At 40.6% G+C, this 15,543-nt stretch overlaps 2 protein-coding genes across 3 annotated transcripts in view; one reads left to right on the top strand and one right to left on the bottom strand.

Annotated features, from left to right (window-relative positions):
* Positions 1–10,530, bottom strand: part of COL4A3 (collagen type IV alpha 3 chain) — a 66,393-nt gene extending 55,863 nt beyond the window's left edge. The window contains exon 1 of the mRNA XM_050902646.1: positions 10,447–10,530. Coding sequence (XP_050758603.1) covers positions 10,447–10,530 — 84 coding nt within the window. The remainder of the gene's footprint in view (positions 1–10,446) is intronic.
* Positions 10,531–10,790: 260 nt separating this feature from the next.
* COL4A4 (collagen type IV alpha 4 chain) overlaps positions 10,791–15,543 on the top strand; it is an 80,745-nt gene continuing 75,992 nt past the window's right edge. For both annotated transcript variants that reach the window (XM_050902204.1, XM_050902205.1), the window contains exon 1: positions 10,791–10,836. The gene's annotated coding sequence lies outside the window, so the exon portion shown is untranslated. The remainder of the gene's footprint in view (positions 10,837–15,543) is intronic.

Genomic DNA, 15,543 nt, shown 5'->3' with positions numbered 1-15,543 from the left:
AGCCTTTGCTCTTCAAGAAGTCAGAATGCTTAGAATGTGTTTAATTTGCCATTAGTAAGCTTTCAGATCAATTTAGGTCTTTTTGTGTACGCATATCACTTTAAACTAAACTGAAAAGACCAAAGATGATTTTACATTACACAGCCAGTTAGCTGGATAACACTAAATGTTTTGGCATATGATTTTTACATAAGATTAGATTATGCCGTCTGTAAAGGAGCTTTGAACCAAAAAATCATTGCTCACACTACTGGATGTTTCTACATCCTTGCCAGATGCCTGCAGCTCCTTTATCAAAGGATCATAACAAAACAATAGTATATTGCCAGGTTATCAGATAAGGAAATTGATGTTATCAACGATTTATTCAAAATCCTCACAATAACATCTACATAAGTAAATGCATTAACAAAGCCACAGGTTTACTGCATTTTTTCAGTTTTGTGATTTTTATAATAATCATCTACATTTATTTCAAATATTTAGATATGGTAGATGGCACTAGATTTTTGATCTAAAAATCTAGGCAAAAGGATAAAGCCAGATCACTATATGAATAACAAATCAAATTAATTCACCAATGAACCAAAATTTAAAAAATCCAACAGTTTCTTGGAGTAATTTACAGAGGAGCTCCTTTCAAGTGTTTTGAGTGATAGTAGTAGTATTATATGTTCTTTAAATAATTACAGTTGTACATGCTGAAGCACATTTACTGCAGCGGTTCATGTTTTGTTCAGTGGGTGCAACCTTATCTGTAACACTGAATTGCTCTTCCTACACTATGGGATTGGATTCTATGGGGCTCTGACCTCTTCCTGTCCCCGATTCAGAGTCTAATTTAAGCATCTGCTTAAAAAGTGTTCCAGTCCTCTCCTTCACTGAATCCCTCAAAGAAATGACAAAGAAAGAAGGAAGAAATAACATAGTACAGACTACACTGTCACCTATACAAAGCTTAATGTAGGTTCTGCATGGCACTGCTACTCCTACCATTGCAGCCGTGGCAACTTAATTTGGAGTATCAGAGAGAATCTTACACAGCTCTCAGCACTTCGCCAATAGAGCTGGTTATACGAAGGATGTCAGAGAATGTATTTAGGGATGTTATTAAACCTGAATATGTCAAAGGATGTCACAAAGTGTTAATGTAAAGAAAAAAGCAAACAATGATAGGCTTTTCTATCAGTAGCACAGGCTTTGAGTCCTGTCACTCAGATTTGTGGGGCAATACAGTCATACTGGGAATGGTTTAAAGGCAGGAAGATAGGGAACAGACAAAATGAGCCAGTGAGGGTGATGAGCCAATATTTCTCCATTGATCTCTTTTTGGAATGACATATATGATGACAGAACAGTCAAAGCATTTATTTGCTTTTCCAGACCCAGAGAAGATCAGAGTAGGTCACCTATGATTTCAAAATACATATTTGTACTAAAAATACTGCACCCAGGACAGAGAGGCAGCAAAGCGTGTTGCTGCAGGCAACAAGCACCGTATTCTTACTTAAGTATATTTCAGATTAAGGCTACATCAAGACCACACAGGATGGGTAATAAAGACATTTAGATGAAAGCTGAGATTAAATTAAATGAATTTTGTAGGAATATAGTAATCTGGCTGCAGTGGGGCTTAAGTTTACACTTTTGGCCTGATTGGTCTTTAATTTCATGGGTGAACTCCACTGATTCCAGAGGTAAATCCTGGTTAACATAAATGAAAGATGACTGTGCAACATGAGGAATTTTAAGATGAATTAAAAGCAGTGCAAGCGATACCCATTAATTACTCTGGACAGTAAAAATTGCCCAGGTGTCTTCTCTCAAGTGGGTGGTGAAGCTGTCACTTTCCTTCATTAGTGGTTCTAACGGCTGATCAGGCTCATTTTTAAAAATGCAAGCCTGATTTTTCATTTAAACTTGCTTTTTATTAGCATCTCACCTGTCCTGCCATTAGGTCTTTATCTTCTAACTTCAAGGATCACTACATTACAACTCCATCAAAACATGGAACAAGACATATTGGACAAGATCCATTTTTCTGTGATGCCACTTTTTTTTCTTTTCTATCTTTCTGCTCATTAATGGTATCCTGAGTAGCCTACACAGTGGTCCTTTCTAAGTGGACATAAATTATCAGCTCATTTCCAGTTTTCTGTAATTTCTCTTAAATTCCAATACTTATTAAAAATTACATATCAGTAAGCCAGCTCCTTTAAGAGTCTTGATTATGAATTTTCAAGGGCTGCTGACACACTGACATTTCTGAATTCTTCCTGAGCTGTCTCAGTGCAGAGCAATCATTTTACACATTCCAGCTGCGTCTATAAACCACAACTGAACACACAGAATAATATTGCTCAAATAGTGGATGTTAATATAGTGCTTAGAACTACAAAGGGCCCATTTCTCTAATGTTCTCTACTATATGTTTTCTATTACATCTAATAAAAGTGGGTGAAAAGCATTATGATTACAGTAAGTGGAAAGTTTTGCTTTAACTTTTATCTACACTACAGACTTGTGTTGGGGTAGGTATGCTGCACAGAGATGTGAAATGCTGCACTTTCTGAAGGACACTACGGTGCTAGCTAAAGCTCCTAGCTTGGACACAGTTACGTTTTTGAAAATTCATGCTAACCTGCTCAAGCAGAGGATCTGAGAGCAGAGCTGTATAGAAAAAAGTTCCCACTGTGGAAAAGGCTATATAAGGAAAATCTTTTTTCTGAGTCTGATGCACCTGTGTTAGGACACTTAGCTAGACCAGCACAGTCAGTAATTCTATCTAGACATGGTTAGTAGATACGTGACCCTGGCAGCATATTCCTCATGTTGCACAACTGTAAATCACCATGTAGCGTACAAGGTACTGGAGAATGAAGTCCCCTCACTCCAAAACATTGCTATCAAAACAAAATACCAGTCCCACAATTACATTCTGTATACTAAAAGTTTTTCATGCATTCTAAGCATCAAACATGAATTCATTAAAATTATCAAAGACCACGAAGAACTCTGTGTTTTTTTAGTGATTGCTGGACCAGTACAACAAAACCAAATTATTAAGCCTTCAGTAAGTATAGACAACATAGAGCAGAAATAGGAGATGATGAGATGAAGGAAAATATGTCAGTTCCCAAACCCTGAAACATTGTGTAGTCACTTGTGAACTGAAAGGCAGCCAGACATTCCTACCTTAGAAGACTCCTGTTAACAGCCATGTATGCTATCAGAATTCACTGCATTTTGCCTACCAGTTGAATACCTAGCACCTGAAAAAAATTATTTCATTTTCACTTTCCATTATAAAGAAATACACCTGTAACTTTAACTAATAAACAACTTGGTCAATAATGTCTAACGTAGGGAGACTGGATCTCAAAGGACACAGTGGAAGACAACTGTTATGCTACAGACAGCGCAGTTGTTGAATAAGCTCCATTAAATGCTTGTAATGGGAACCTTGCTCAGGGAATAACTACTGAATCAATATCCCTCCTTGGTGACACAGGCCTTGTGTTACTGGTTATCTGCTGCTTTCACTGTGAGGTGCAGAAGAGAAGTCCTAAGCATTTACGATCATACGAAAAAACCTTCATAACACTTCACAGAAGCAGGATTTTGTGTCTAACAGAGATACACAATTTGTGATCACACAATGTGAACACACAACGTGTCTATCTGAACTTGATAAGAATTTCCTTTCTTTCTATCCTTAATTTTAAACTGTCAGGAATTCTTTTGGAAGGGATTTGTTCTTTTAGGTAATATAAAGATATATTTATAATGGTATTTGCAAACCAACTATGGTAAATGACTGGTATGGAGAAATGGAAGAAGCTGCTGTAGATGAACATTTAAACAACTTTCTATTATGTCACGGGAACATGTGTATGAAAACCCTTTTTCACTTCAGGGATTGAAACCATTTTGAAAATCTTCTCTTAGTTTTTAGAGCAAAAACCTGTTCAGTAAGAACTTTGTACAATAACAATTTTGGAGTGTTAGCCAAATCTCTTCATTATAACTATTCATATTTATCACAATAAAAAAAACAGTAACATAAACCTGAAGTAAAACAGTATAAAACAGATGGAAACAAAATTTTCATAGAACTTTTGGTATCTCTTGCTTATGTTTAAATGGAATAAATTATGTCCTTGGGGAAAAAAAACCACAATCAAACACTAAAAACCAAACCAAAACAAAAACTGTAAAACACCCTGCAATTCCTTCTTTGTAATATACTTACTGTATAGCATATCTTTTTTGCTGTGAATGAGCCTGTCTGTATGGAAGTTCCAAGAAACTACCATAACATAGCTGTTCATACAATCCTTATGAAAGCACACCATTCTACCACCTTGCTCATAGTTCCACATACAATTTCCATGGTGCCAACCATATTCTTGTCCAAGCAGATACAGTACAATGAATTATACAGAGCTCCTCCCTTCTCTCCAACTCCCTGACAGTAAGGAATTAGGGAGTGCGAGAACAGTAGGGCTTAGCAATCTTCACTGTGCCTGCATGTTACCATCATTGCGTTAGGATAAAACAGGTGAAATGTAATTTAGAAAAAAAAAACCAACACCTTGAGTTTTCACAAAGTCAAATTGTTTGTGAGCTCTGCAGTGATGACCACTAAGGCCTGTGTTGTAGAAGCTGCCTAAAATTACTCAGTATCTAGCATGTTGTGTCCAGTTTTGGAAAACTGTAAGTTGAGGCTCTCAATTGAATCTCTGTTTTTGGGGGTTTTTTAATTGCTTTTGGTCTATAAAGAAAAGATACAGAATTACTCCCACTTTTAACAGAGAGAATGATGGTTTGCTTTCTTCTGCTAAAACACAGAAAATTTTGAAACTTATATTTATAATGACCAGTATCTTACTCTACAAATAATCTCACACGAGTGGAAGTCACTGTGATGACGACTATCAGAAACTGGACCAAACTGTTCACGATACATTCAGACGGGTAAATTCTCCAAAGGCAGACCCATAAACCCCATCTCTGTGGGTTTCTTCTCCTGACCTTGAACAGGACATGGGGACAAAAGAAATAAATATTCTTCCTTTCCAAAAGGAAAAAAAGATTAGGCAATTCAGGCCACAGAATTTTGTTTTGTGTAGCAAACTCTTAAGGGTGTTTAATCAGCTTATTCATCCGTGCTCTTCCTTCCTAACAGAGGTTCATCTTAAAAGAGCAATCTAATAACAAAGAATACACACCATTTAACTGGTGAATTTTTGCTTACCTACCATAGTATGGTTACCATTACATCACACAATTTGTATTTCTTCCCAACTGTTGAGTGTGGGAATGGTATTCACTATAATTATTGTCTCCTTAGGCCTCTATATCTGTATATTCATAAAATTCCTGGTGTGCATCTTCTGTTAAGTGCTGCAAATAGCAATGAAAGCAACAGTAGCTTGTTCACAGAAAGTTTATTGCACATGCTTTGGTTTCTCCTTTTTTGAAAGGCTCTGTGATTTCACAGATTAAAAAAAATAAAAAAAGGGGGGGTACTTTTTCTTGCAGCTTCCTCCAAAATGATCTGTAGAAAAATGCAGCATAAAGCCCTAGTTAAAAAGCCTTCACTGAACCAGGCCAAATGGAAAATCTGTAAACTTGTGAGACTTGCACCCTATCACAAAACTGCTAAGTTTAAAAAAAGGGACAAACAATGAAAATAGAACTAAAAATACACTAGGTGTGGCAAAATGGAACGTTTTCAGTGTGTGCACGAGACACTGGGGCTGTAAACAGTTAAGAAGAAAAAAGCCTTTTTGTATTTCACCTTCCTCCTAGGCTCTTGTAATCCATGCCAACATACTGAGCCTTCTAGTATTACTTTGCTAGGCGCTAGGGTGAGAATGTGACAGTAAAACAGATGACCGGACATCCCATACTAGTTGCAATTAATAGCAAAGTATTTTGTTTCAAAGACATGTTATGATAAATCAGCTCTAGGTATTGCAGAAGAGATTGCTAGCACAGATCTTGAAATAAAATGCTGTTATATCTATATGAAATGCAAAGCAATGAAGAAAGAACCAGTGTTTGCCTGCCTACTTTGATGATTTTAATGATATATTCAGTCAGCAAAATAACTTGAACTATAGAGTTTTGCTTAAATGTGTAGTTACCTTGCAGATTTGTTAAAAAAAGGCTATACAAGTGTTAACAGTTCAGTTTTCACAGGTGTTTACGAAGATCATCTAAGGAGGTTCATCTTCTTTCAGTTGTATGGTGCAGCAAACACATAAGCACACTTAACATTTCATGGCCATCAGAGCAAGCCTCCATGTGGTATAAGACAGCAGAACTCCATAAATTTTGGTGCACAAACATTAGGGCAACTCTACTAATTTATGCTAACTCTCTTGGCCCAGTAGGAAAAGCATTGCTCTGCAGTGCTCTGACATTGGCCTGTTTCTCTATGGAGATGATGGCTGAATTACAACTAATTACAGAGGCAACCAGGATCAGAACAGTCTAGTATAGATTGGGCCCAATTATCAAAGTAACGCCCCCACTGACTTCAGAGCTGGGATCATATTAACCAAATCAAAGAGAGCACTTCACAAAGGACTTGTTTTTCTAACACGCTCAGTGAACTCTCTTTTGTATATTCAGGTGCCCATCTTCCCTTCTCAGCTGCCTTGTGCAACAAAGAACCTGGGCGCTTCCAAAGGCCAGCAGAGAAGGAAAATTCTCACTGTGACACCTTGTCCCTCCAACATTTTGATTCCTAGTTAAACAAAGCAATTCAGCCTGCATCCCATTCTTACCAGCCTTGGAGATGCTCATGGCTGAGCTAGAGCACTGCATTTCTTCCTTCCAGAGCCATGTATTAAGATCTATTTGTGACAGCAATATAGTTTGCATATAATTAGGAAAAAATATTGCGTGAAGAAGAAAAGACTAGTTTATAAGTATTTGCAAGCGAATTCTAAGATTTGTAAAAAATAAAATTAATTGGGAAATACGAACACTTGCATCTAGTCACAGACAATAAGCATAAGCGAGAAAGGAGATGCAAAAAAGATCTTCTCAAGCCTTATAGTCACTGAGTTTGTTATCTCCCCTCCTTTGCCAGCAGCACATGAAAAAATACAAAGAGTAATGACTGAGGCAAATACAGAATATAAAGCACTTAACTTTATCATGTGAGCTAATACAATATTGCAATTGTATTACAATGCAAATGAAAAAATGGTAGTAACATGAGGTGCAACTAACGTGCAATCAAGTAATCTTGCTCAAGCAGAAACCCTCTTTTATCCTGTTCTGAACACATGCTAAGATGACGCCATCATAAAAATGATCAACGCCACTAAGAAGCAGCATCGATTCAGTACTACTGAACTTGACCTAGGTATTTTTCTTATTAGTGTCATTTGAAACAGCAAATTTTAGGAAACATTTTTAGATTAGTTTCAGTTTAGATTAGTGTCAAGACATACATGGATGGTATCAAAAGACAGGACACACTCAGGAGAATTAATTGGATTGTACATGTGCATCAAGACAGTATCAGCTCCAGGTGCTGTTAAACAAAATGAAACAATGAGAAAGCAAATCAATTTTTTTCTGAGAGGAAAAAAATAGGAATGAGAAATGAGAAAGATCTTGTTCCCTGAGGAAACATATTGATAATTTTTATTATTCTTCTAAAGTATTTAAATGAACACTGGGAAAATCCAAAGAATTATAACATCAGTATTTCGAGTGAAGGAATACATCAAGCAAGCTGAAAAGCCTTTGACATGGGAAGATGCTACTTCCGCTGAGTTTTCAGAAGATGTGATTAGAGCATGCCAGTGGCCAAGAATGCAGATAATAATACTCCCTAGCAGGTGCCAGAAAGTTCAGCCTCCTAAGGACAGGGAAGTCTGGACTCTGTGAAGGGCTGTGAGGACCAAAATTTGCTGTATAAACAGCAGCAGGCACAAATTAATAATTTTCTGCCTTGTCTTTGGGAATAAACTACTTATTGAGTTATTAAGAGACATACACTTAAAAATTTTTCTATGTTGAAACATTTTTTAATTTATGCATGCAGCAAAAATACTGCTTGCTAGTCAAACACCAATTTATTTTCACATGAAAGTGTAGCATGATTTTAAAACACAAACAATACCTATTTCTTTGCAATGGACAGTCCAGCCAAGATGCAATGATTCATTCATCAATCATTTCATGTCAATTAACATTAGCCACTGATATTTAATTAGGAGTTTAGATTAAATTGCTTTTTAAAAAGTTTTTATTTCCTCCATCATCTAGAAAATTTTGTTAGACTGTCTCTTTCGAAAATATCAGCATTTTCATACAAGAATAGAAATGATAACATTTGAATCTTAAACTGATCTGTTATCTGTTGCAAATCTAGTTTAAACTAATCTCAGACATTTGAGATCCACTGAATTTTCAGAGCACCACTGAATCAATACATTGTGTTCAAACTTCGCTTAAACAGCAAGATTTCTGTAGAAGACACTTCTTACCATCCCAAATCCTGTCTTTAAGACCTAAGTGTAAATGAGGATCTAGTAATGACAACACTCTAGAAAACTGGTATCTCAGAGGTTCATGATCTACCTTAAGCAGAAAGGCTGCTAATGAACTAAGGTACATGAGTCTGCAAGACTGGCAAATACTCTAGGATCCTACTGACGTTGCTAAAAAGTGTTGAAATGCTTTACTGGGCCATATGTGGGGTCTTACTTGTTGATACACCTCCTTTTCCCTTCCTTTGTAGATAAAAACACGAAACAGGATGACAAGATCAACACAGCCAGAATAGAGGCTTAGAAAAAGTGTGAGTGTGCGTGTCATGGGACGGGGGGGAGGAGTTCCTGGTACACAGCCTGCGCTTGTTAATAGCCATCCATAAGCATATACGATGATGTACACTTCTTAGGAGCAACAAAGGCAATGGGTGGGAGGTACCAGCAGATGTGGAAAAGAACGGAATAAAGAACAGAAAACTGGGTAGAAGACCAAGGCAGGTCCTGAGTTTATCTTCCACATCTTGCTTTAGAGTATGGATCAGATCTAGGCAGAGCCTGAAACAACTCTGCAGAAAATATGTACTTTGCAAATAGCTCTGGTACCTCTGTTCTACATAAGAACTAAGAGGTATTTTAATTCCATTACAAATAAAACAGTTAGATCTTTGTTAAGTTACTAAACTCGACTGCAAATTAGAGTGCCAGGAAAGAAAACATGTTTGGTTGAGGTGCATATGCTGTTTCCAGATACTTTATCCAGAATGGGTGAGTGAAGAGCTGCAATATTTTAGAAGAAACATTATTACTAATTAGTCTGCTTCAGATAATTACAGCAGAATGTGGCTCTATTTTAGCAACAACAAAGTAGAATATCAGATTTTTTCCTTATAAAGGTGAACTGCAAAATGTTTTGATAGGCAGTAAAGGATTTTGATGTACTGCGTTAGAGCTTTGCTCACACAGGCAAGGAGAAGTTAACACTGTTGACTATTACAGGAGAAACAGAACTTGAAATTTACTGGAACTGGCAGTTTCCTGTGTTTGATGTCTATCAGAAATTTACTGAAACTGGCAGTTTGCTGTTTGGTAACTACCACAAATGTTGAGAGCTACACTGACCCATTTACCCTCACAGCTGACTGCTCTCCTCCCAGCTGGGAATGTACAATCTAAATGTTATAACCAGACTGAGGAGAAAGGAATGGCAAAGACTACAGTATGATCTAGGAGAATTTATCGACCAAATGGTGATACACACTCATCATTAAACCTGAAAGAAAAACTGTAAAGCGAGTTGGTAATGAAGGCGGCACAGGTGGTCCAGACAGTAAGCGCCGCTCTCAGTGTTTACCTCAGAGACCATCCACACCCAACACCGCTCTGTCCTTGCCGTCCACATCCACTGTCTCCTGCGGAGCGACACGCTGCCCGCAGGACAGGCCTCCACGGCCACTTTCCAGGATCGTGGCGGGACTGAGGCCCCCCATCCCCTCAGGGGAGCCCCTCAGCTGGAAGCGCGGGAAGCCGCCCTGTGACCCCCCTGCCTGGGCCGCCGACACGCTGTGTTTCTTCGCACCTGAGACGAGCGGTGACGAAGTGCCCTGTGCGGGGGCCTCCCCGCCTTTACTTATCCCCGCCTGGCAGCGGCGCAGGGGTAACGGTACCTCACAGCTGGGCAAGATGTACCTCACCTCACCGTGCCCGGGTGCGATGTACCTAACGCGGCTGAGGCGTATAATTCTAAATACAATAAATTCACTTCTTCCTCACAACCTGCCAAACGCCGAAATGCAATGCGCTGGCAGAGGGGGCCGAGGGGCTAAGCCCCGCTCTGCCTCAGGTGACGCTGCAGTCGCTGCGGGACCCCGCGCCACCGTCCTGTCCCGTCCCGCCGCCCCAGCCCCTCCGCCCCGCGCTCACTCACCTCAGCCGCCGCGGCGCGGCCCGGCCAGAGCAGGGCGAGCAGCAGCAGCGGCGCCAGGCGGCTGGGGCAGCCCCTGCCGGCCATCCCCGCGCTCGGCGCTGCCTGCGCGGCGTCCCGCGGAGCTCGGCCCGGGGCGCTCGGACTCTGCTTCCCGCTCGCCCGTGGCTTTTGGCCTGGGGGCTGCTGCTTCGCACCCGCCTCGGCGCTCCCGGCGCCCTGGGGTGGGGACAGGGGCCGGGGCGGGGCCGGCCGGGCCACCCCTCTCCTCCCCTCTCCTCTCCCCCCCGCGTCTCCTGACTCGGGCACCGCCGGCAGCCGCCGTCCGTCCGTCCGTCCTCAGCGGGCATGGAGTGAGCGAGGAGCCGGGGGCTTTCCCGCCTGGGACCTGAGGTGAGCGCCGTGGAGGGGCAGCCCCGGGCGGCGATACCTGGCGCTCGTCACGGGCCGTCCCGCCTGGCCTCGGCGCCTGCCGCGGCTGGGCAGCTCGCTGAGTGGCCAGCCCCGTCCTGGGACAGCTGTAAGTGTCGCAGGTTACCGGGCTGTCTCCGTCCCCCGCCCGCTTCTCCTGCGCCGCCGTGAGGGCGCAGGTGGTGGGCGCCGCTCGAACGGCCTCGGGGCTGCGCGGCGGGAGCGGGGACGGGGACCCGCCCGGGGCACCACTCGAGCAAGGGCACGGCCCGGGCCCGCCCGGAGCGGGGTCGCCTGTAGCGCCCCGGCGGGGAGAAGGGGTCGGTTAAACTGGAGCGGGAGCGAGGTGGGAGGTGGCAGCGCTGGGTGCGTGAGCGAGGCGGTACCGGGGAAGGCCGGCGGCAGCCCGGGCCCTCAGCGCCATCCCGCCGCTGCCTGGGGCGCTCCCGGGCGCTGACGGGAGTGTTTTCCTTTCAGCAACGCTTTCCTCTCCCTCAAGTGTTCTCTTACTGAGACAGTGGAGACCAAGAAGTCCCAGAAGGGACAAAGGGCTGCCCACTGCATAGATGTAAATCAGTGAGAAATGTTTCTCCCCAGGCTTTCCACATAGCTTAGCATGATATAAAGGTTTTCTGAATGGAAGTGTGATTTGTGAAGTGTTGGCAATATGTAAAGTTTATCACATTTATGTTATTGACAAAAGTACTGCATGTTCAAGGTAACATCTGACCAAATAAAGTGCTGTTCTGAGATGGCGCTAACTTAAAGTATGTTGGCCAGGCCAGCCACAGCGATATTACCTTATCTGTAGTGGTCGTGAATACTGTACAGGAAATCCTAAGTTACAGGTTTTATTAAGCACGACAACTGATACAAAAAAGCAACAATATACAACAATAATATATGTATATAAATCTAGTTAGGACTACTCATGAGATACAAATCTGAAGCCTTTCATGAGCATAAAGCTAACCATGGAGCTTTGTAAAACAGCTTCTCTTACAGGCATGAGAGTAGAGCTGGATCTCCATTCAGAAGACAGTACTGTCAGCCTCCTATGAAGTCCGCTGTGAAAGCTAGTTAGTAGAGGCTACTTTTCCCAAAAGTTTGGTCGTAGCAGCAAGAACACATCTCTGGAAGAGCAGATCAATATGTTCAGTATCAAAGATCTTGTACGTCATCACAGATGTTATTGCCTTGGCTCTAAAATCTCATCTATCAGTGAGAGCAAGCTGGTATAGAGAGCAAGGTATAGAGAGAAAGGGGAAAAAAAGCCCCTGTTTTCAAGCCAGACTGATGGTGACCATGTAGAGGAAATAGTATTTTAGGGATAAAACCACTAAACTGACACATTTTATTTGTCAGATTCCTAAACCTGTCGACTGTAACAGTGCTACATTTTTTACACAAGAATACTGTAATAAGGACAAAAATGGGGTCTACGGTTATTTATAAGCCATAAGCGCCTATAAATTTTAAGTACCTACAGTCCACCACTGAAATTTAACATTAGAAGAACTGGTGTTAGACAGAAGGTAGCAGAGACTCATTTACCCAAAAGTGAAAACAAAAGGTGCAAGATTCTCTGAGACAACAAGGTCAGAGCAAGCAAGACTACAGTGGAGGAGAGTGGTCAGTCCTCAGAAATAATGCAAATTTAGAAGTAGAATGAACAGTATGACTCTCACTGAATAAAGAAGATAGTACTTAAAAGGAGAGCTCTTGAATACTAGGCCAAAGAAATATTGGAAGAAACAGAAGAAAGTAGGCAAACCACTGTTTGGAGCAATAAATGAATACAGGCAGAATACCTAGTGAATGAAATACTGCTATAATAAAAAGATACTGAGTCAGTTTTCAAATGATGAAAACCCTGTGTGGAAATTTCAAAAAAAGAAGTCAGCAAGCTCAAAGCAAACATGAGAAAGTGCTAACAAGGGAGATGCAACAGAAAGACAGAGCATTTAAAAAAAACTCCTCTTTGAGCCCAGTCTTACCCCAGTACCACCTATTTCACTGACCTCGAGCAGCTGGCTGCTAAGTAGTATGGCCCAACTGGATGGTAGTTGTGTGTGTTAGAGTTAAGAAACAGCAAGTAATGTTGCATTATGAGATTGTCACATAAAAGCATATATGCCTTTATGTGAGTTTCTAGGACAGATACATGACTTCAAAGTAGCATTGAGCTGGAACAGAGGTAAGATCAGCCACTGATGTTCTCTCTTCTGGTCGTTGCTGCCATAATTGATGGCATCCATCCAACAAAAGTCTATGAAACCTTGATGCAGGCTGTGTTGCTGATACTGTTGTAGTCCATAATATCTTCAGAGAGCTAAAAACTCAGAGAGATGGTTCTGTCTGGCAAAACAGCTGGCCAGGCAAGCTTAACATCAGTTGTGTCAAAATGTATAGCTGCAGCTGCCTGTAGAGGTACTTTACAAAAAAAACCACACCAGTGCAAGAACAACAGAGAGGTCAACCTTAATACTAGAAAGCAATTGAAAGCTGCAACAAAGTAAAGTTTGGCTTTTTTCACAGTAATTGATATTTAATGATTTTAGCTTTGATTTTGTTTCCTCAGTCCTCTATGGCAAAACAAGGATAACAGTATTTTCTCTTTTTACAGATAAGGGATATTTTTGTCGGAAACATTACAGTTGTATGAATTTAGTATAAAGTACAAAGTTTTATAGAACACTGTAAAAGAAAAAATAGGGCTTAAGGAAAAGGATTAAAAGAGTATGGAATATATCCATCATGAACGAGGCAGAAGTCCTATGGAAAACAGCATATATGTTCTTGTACTTAAAATGACTATCCTAATCTTACGCATAAAAGGACCACATTAAAATCAAGCACACAACCATGATTTTTATTTCCTGACTTCTGAATCCTTGACTTCACAACTTCAGTGGTCTTGTTACACATGATGTTGGTTTCTTTGGATGTAATGAGACTATAGTTAGGGCTGCTCTAATTTTTTATATCTCAATAACTGTAGCTGTGTGTCTACCTCAAACTATGTCTCATGTCCTGTGGTCTTCTATTATCAGAGTCCCTAAGAATGAAATTGTCTTCCTTCTTGGTCCTTGTCTAGAAACTAAACATCTAGGTTATGTTATAGTGCCAGCTTTTCCCCTTCTGGCTTTTGAGAATTTTATGAGCTGAGGTTTTGTGATGCTTGTATAAAACCTATTCCTTTGGTGGTATTGAGTGTGTTATCCTGGGGATATTTTATCTTCTTTTGAATTAGGTAAGTATGCTATTAAGGTAACTGTTGTGATTACTACAAAATATAAAACATGAGATCAATTTGATATATCAATCTAAATAACACTTTGTAGTCCTTGTATTATTGCATTGGCTGCTGAACACTTCAAACTAGAGGAAGCTTGTTCAGAAAATGATGGGTTTTAGATAGCCATGATGCAATAGCAAGCAGAGTGGTTTAAGTCTTCCACCCATGCATTAAGTATGATTTCAAACTGTGTCAATGGGTTGGATCAAAATGGATTTTAATTTGAAAATAAAAGGTTCTCTGCTAATACAAAGCAAACATACCAAATTTCAATTTCTTCTTCATTTTCAGAAGCTGTTTAGATAATTAAATAATGAGATGGATAGTGGGCAACAGGAACAAATTTCTGCAGTCTAACACTTTATGACTGGCTTGGATTTTCCATTTGAGGCAATCCGTCCCTGCAGTATTTTATTGCCTCACAATCTTGCTTATATTATTTATATTATTAATGTAAAAAGTGAGGTAGGAATGTTATTGGAATATTATTTTATTACTAGGAGTGTTGTTATTTTTTTCTTCCTTTTTTTTTTTTTACAGATAGGGAGCTGGGGCACAGAAAGAGACTAAGAATTTGGCAGATGAATGGAGTACTGTACAGTACATGTAGGGTGTGATGTTGCAGCATGGATTGGCTGCCCTTAGGCTATTTATTCATTAGTCAGTGCACAGTAGCTTACAACGTCTCTTCTTCATACTGTGGGATATGGATATACTGTGCATACACACAGGAGTCTATTATTTATAGATTAGTTCTGGTTAGAAAGATGTTACGCTACCTAAGTAATAGAAAGCAAGACAGTAATGTTTCGGGAACTGTACACTCATTTGTTTTACAAAGAAAAGATAGCTGCTTGTTGAACAGCTATCAGAGAGCAGCCAGTTTGCTGCAGGTTCACGTCCTTGCTCATTTCTCAGTAACTGATTGTCTTTGCTTATTCAGGAGACTTCTCCAAAAGAAGCGAACCCCTGTCAGTACACTCTAGTCAGTGTTCAGTCTCCTCAAAATTAACCTCCCCACATTTGGAAGACTACAGCACTAAAAAGTAAAAGCCTGTGATAATCTGTGCTATCCTAGGAAAAGCCCAGCCTTTTAAGCCCTCAGTTTGACATAACCAGTGTGAATCATTTGCCAGACGTGCCTTATTCCAAAGGAGTACAGCTTTTTTCTTATTTGGGGTATGTAAAAGTTTGCACAGGAGCTGGCCGTTTCTCTGGATTTGTGAAGCTTGAGCTTGCAAAAAGGTTGGTGCAGCACGTTTGCACATAAAACTGCATATATGCTGTTGGACCTAAGTCAGAGGTCACAGATGCACTGTGTAGTTAATTTATGCATGCAAAATTTGACTGGCTGGGACTGTAGAGGCCTCTGGTCAGTCCTGTGCTTAAGG

This window comes from Gymnogyps californianus, chromosome 10 (assembly GCF_018139145.2).
Source record: "Gymnogyps californianus isolate 813 chromosome 10, ASM1813914v2, whole genome shotgun sequence".
NCBI lineage: Eukaryota > Metazoa > Chordata > Aves > Accipitriformes > Cathartidae > Gymnogyps > Gymnogyps californianus.
This window is presented reverse-complemented; position numbering and strand designations above follow the sequence as displayed.